Genomic DNA, 2283 nt, shown 5'->3' on the forward strand with positions numbered 1-2283 from the left:
GGAAGGGAGGGGGCGCTGGGAGGGGGAGAAATTGGGGAGAGGGCACCAAAATAAAGGGATACCAGGAGAGGGAGGGACACCGGGAATGGGGTGAGAGCAGGAGCAGGGAAAACCAGGAGCGGGGGGGACCCTGGGAGCTGGGGACACTGGGAGCAGGGAACACTGGGAGCTGGGGACACTGGGAGCAGGGAACACCAGGAGCGGGGGGGACCCTGGGAGCTGGGGACCCTGGGAGCAGGGAACACCGGGAACAGCGGGGACCCTGGGAGCAGGGAACACTGGGAGCGGGGGGGACCTTGGGAGCTGGGGACCCTGGGAGCAGGGAACACCGGGAACAGTGGGGACCCTGGGAGCAGGGAACCCCGGGAGCAGGGGGGATCCCTGGGAGCAGGGAACCCCGGGAGCAGGGGGGATCCCTGGGAGCAGGGAACCCCGGGAGCAGGGGGTCCCTGGGAGCTGAGGACATCGGGAGCTGGGGATCCCGGGAGCAGGGAACACCGGGAGCAGGGGGTCCCCGGGAGCTGAGGACACCGGGAGCCGGGTGACGCCGCCCTTCCTCCCAGGTACGGCTTCGTCATCGCCGTCACCACCATCGACAACATCGGCGCCGGCGTCATCCAGCCGGGCCGCGGCTTCGTCCTCTATCCCGTCAAGTACAAGGCCATCGTGTTCCGGCCCTTCAAGGGCGAGGTGGTGGACGCCGTGGTGACGCAAGTGAACAAGGTGACGCCGGGAATCCCGCCGGGAATCCCGCCGGGAAAACCCGCCGGGATCGGGGGCCGCGCGGCGCCCGCTCCCCGTGCCTCACGGGGCTGCTTCCGCACTCCAGGTCGGGCTCTTCACGGAGATCGGGCCCATGTCCTGCTTCATCTCCCGGCACGTGAGTTTGGGGATTCTCTCCAGATCCTCTTGGAGCAGAGGGAATGCTGCGGAAATGCTGGATTTGCTCCTGGGTGACTCTTTGTCTCTTCACAGTCCATCCCTTCCGAGATGGAATTTGATCCCAATTCCAACCCTCCCTGCTACAAGACGGTGGATGAGGTGAGTGCTCGGCTATGGCGGGAATGGTCCGGAAGGGAAAATTTGGGATGTGGAGGCACCTCTTCGTCCCATCAGCCCCTTCCCAACAACCTCCTTTGGGCTCCGGGCTGGCAACATCCGTCATCTGCCCCCGTTTCCCTAACGGCTCCGCCCTTCCCGAGGGAGCTGGGATGGCGGTCGGAAGCCTCTCTGGCTCCATGTGGATCCTCATCCCRGCCTCCCTCCTCCTCAGGACATCGTGATCCAGCAGGACGACGAGATCCGCCTGAAGATTGTGGGTACACGGGTGGATAAGAACGACATCGTAAGTGACGCCCCCCGGCATCGGGAATGCCGGAGGCTCCAGCTTTTCCCTCCGGGGCTTGGAGCCCCTTCCGGAGCCTCCCATCCTCGCTGCAATTCCCGCAAATCCCTTTTCCTCCTAGTTTGCCATCGGCTCCCTCATGGACGACTACCTAGGTGAGTCCTGCCCCGCGCTTCCCGACGGATCCCGGCCGCTTCCACCGGCATTCCCAGCCTGGCAAATGGGTTGCGGGATGGAGGGACGGAGCCGGGACCGCTCCGGGCTCCTTCTCCGTGTGTCTTTTCCAGGTCTCGTGAGCTGAAGTGTGTCCGTTCTCAGCCCGGCAGCAGACGAATGCCCAGATGACGGCATTCCCACAGGGATCACCGGATGGTACCCGCCATTTGGCCCACTTTCCCCTTTGCTGTTCATCCGTTTTCCCAATAAAAAAGAGTGTCTATTTTTTAATGTGTTTTTTTTTCTGTACTACCATTATTTTTAACCTTTTTTGGCTCAATTTGTTATGTTTGGCACTTTTTTTGCAGGAGGAACGTGTGCTAGGGCCCCATTGGAGCCCGTGCTGGGGGAAAGCGGAAGTGCTGGGATCACGGGGAGGGGGGAGGGCAGCGACCCGGTGTACCGGGACGTAACGGCACCGGCGAGCGGGGGCGGGGCCCCCCACGAGCATCGCCGCTTTAAGCCGCCTTGCCCCTTTTAATGCGGCGACAGCAGCGCGCATGCGCAGAGGCGCGCCCCCTCCTTGACCATACTTTCCGCCCTCTCGCTTTACGGCAGTTCGTGCTTCACGCGCCGCCCCGGCCGCCAGCCTTGCCAGCACTGCGGGACTTTACGGCGTCGCGCGACGTCGCGCTCGACCGCCCTCTCTCTCCGTGGGCGCTCCTCCAAGATGGCGGTGACCGGGGTGAGCGCGGCGGCTCCGCGCCGCATCCGCCGCCATC

General features: G+C 64.1%; 2 protein-coding genes across 2 annotated transcripts in view; both read left to right on the forward strand.

The window, feature by feature from the left end:
- Window positions 1-1784, forward strand: part of POLR2G (RNA polymerase II subunit G) — a 2735-nt gene extending 951 nt beyond the window's left edge. The window contains exons 2-7 of the mRNA XM_026050121.1: window positions 564-723; window positions 830-880; window positions 976-1041; window positions 1274-1345; window positions 1467-1500; window positions 1633-1784. Coding sequence (XP_025905906.1) covers window positions 564-723; window positions 830-880; window positions 976-1041; window positions 1274-1345; window positions 1467-1500; window positions 1633-1646 — 397 coding nt within the window. The 3' untranslated portion in view covers window positions 1647-1784. The remainder of the gene's footprint in view (window positions 1-563; window positions 724-829; window positions 881-975; window positions 1042-1273; window positions 1346-1466; window positions 1501-1632) is intronic.
- Window positions 1785-2188: 404 nt separating this feature from the next.
- The window catches only part of EEF1G (eukaryotic translation elongation factor 1 gamma), a 3916-nt gene continuing 3821 nt past the window's right edge, over window positions 2189-2283 (forward strand). The window contains exon 1 of the mRNA XM_026050122.1: window positions 2189-2246. Within this exon, the coding sequence (XP_025905907.1) occupies window positions 2232-2246 (15 nt within the window). The 5' untranslated portion in view covers window positions 2189-2231. The remainder of the gene's footprint in view (window positions 2247-2283) is intronic.

Source organism: Nothoprocta perdicaria, unplaced genomic scaffold (assembly GCF_003342845.1).
Source record: "Nothoprocta perdicaria isolate Ctin4 unplaced genomic scaffold, notPer1 scaffold_655, whole genome shotgun sequence".
NCBI classification, from domain to species: domain Eukaryota; kingdom Metazoa; phylum Chordata; class Aves; order Tinamiformes; family Tinamidae; genus Nothoprocta; species Nothoprocta perdicaria.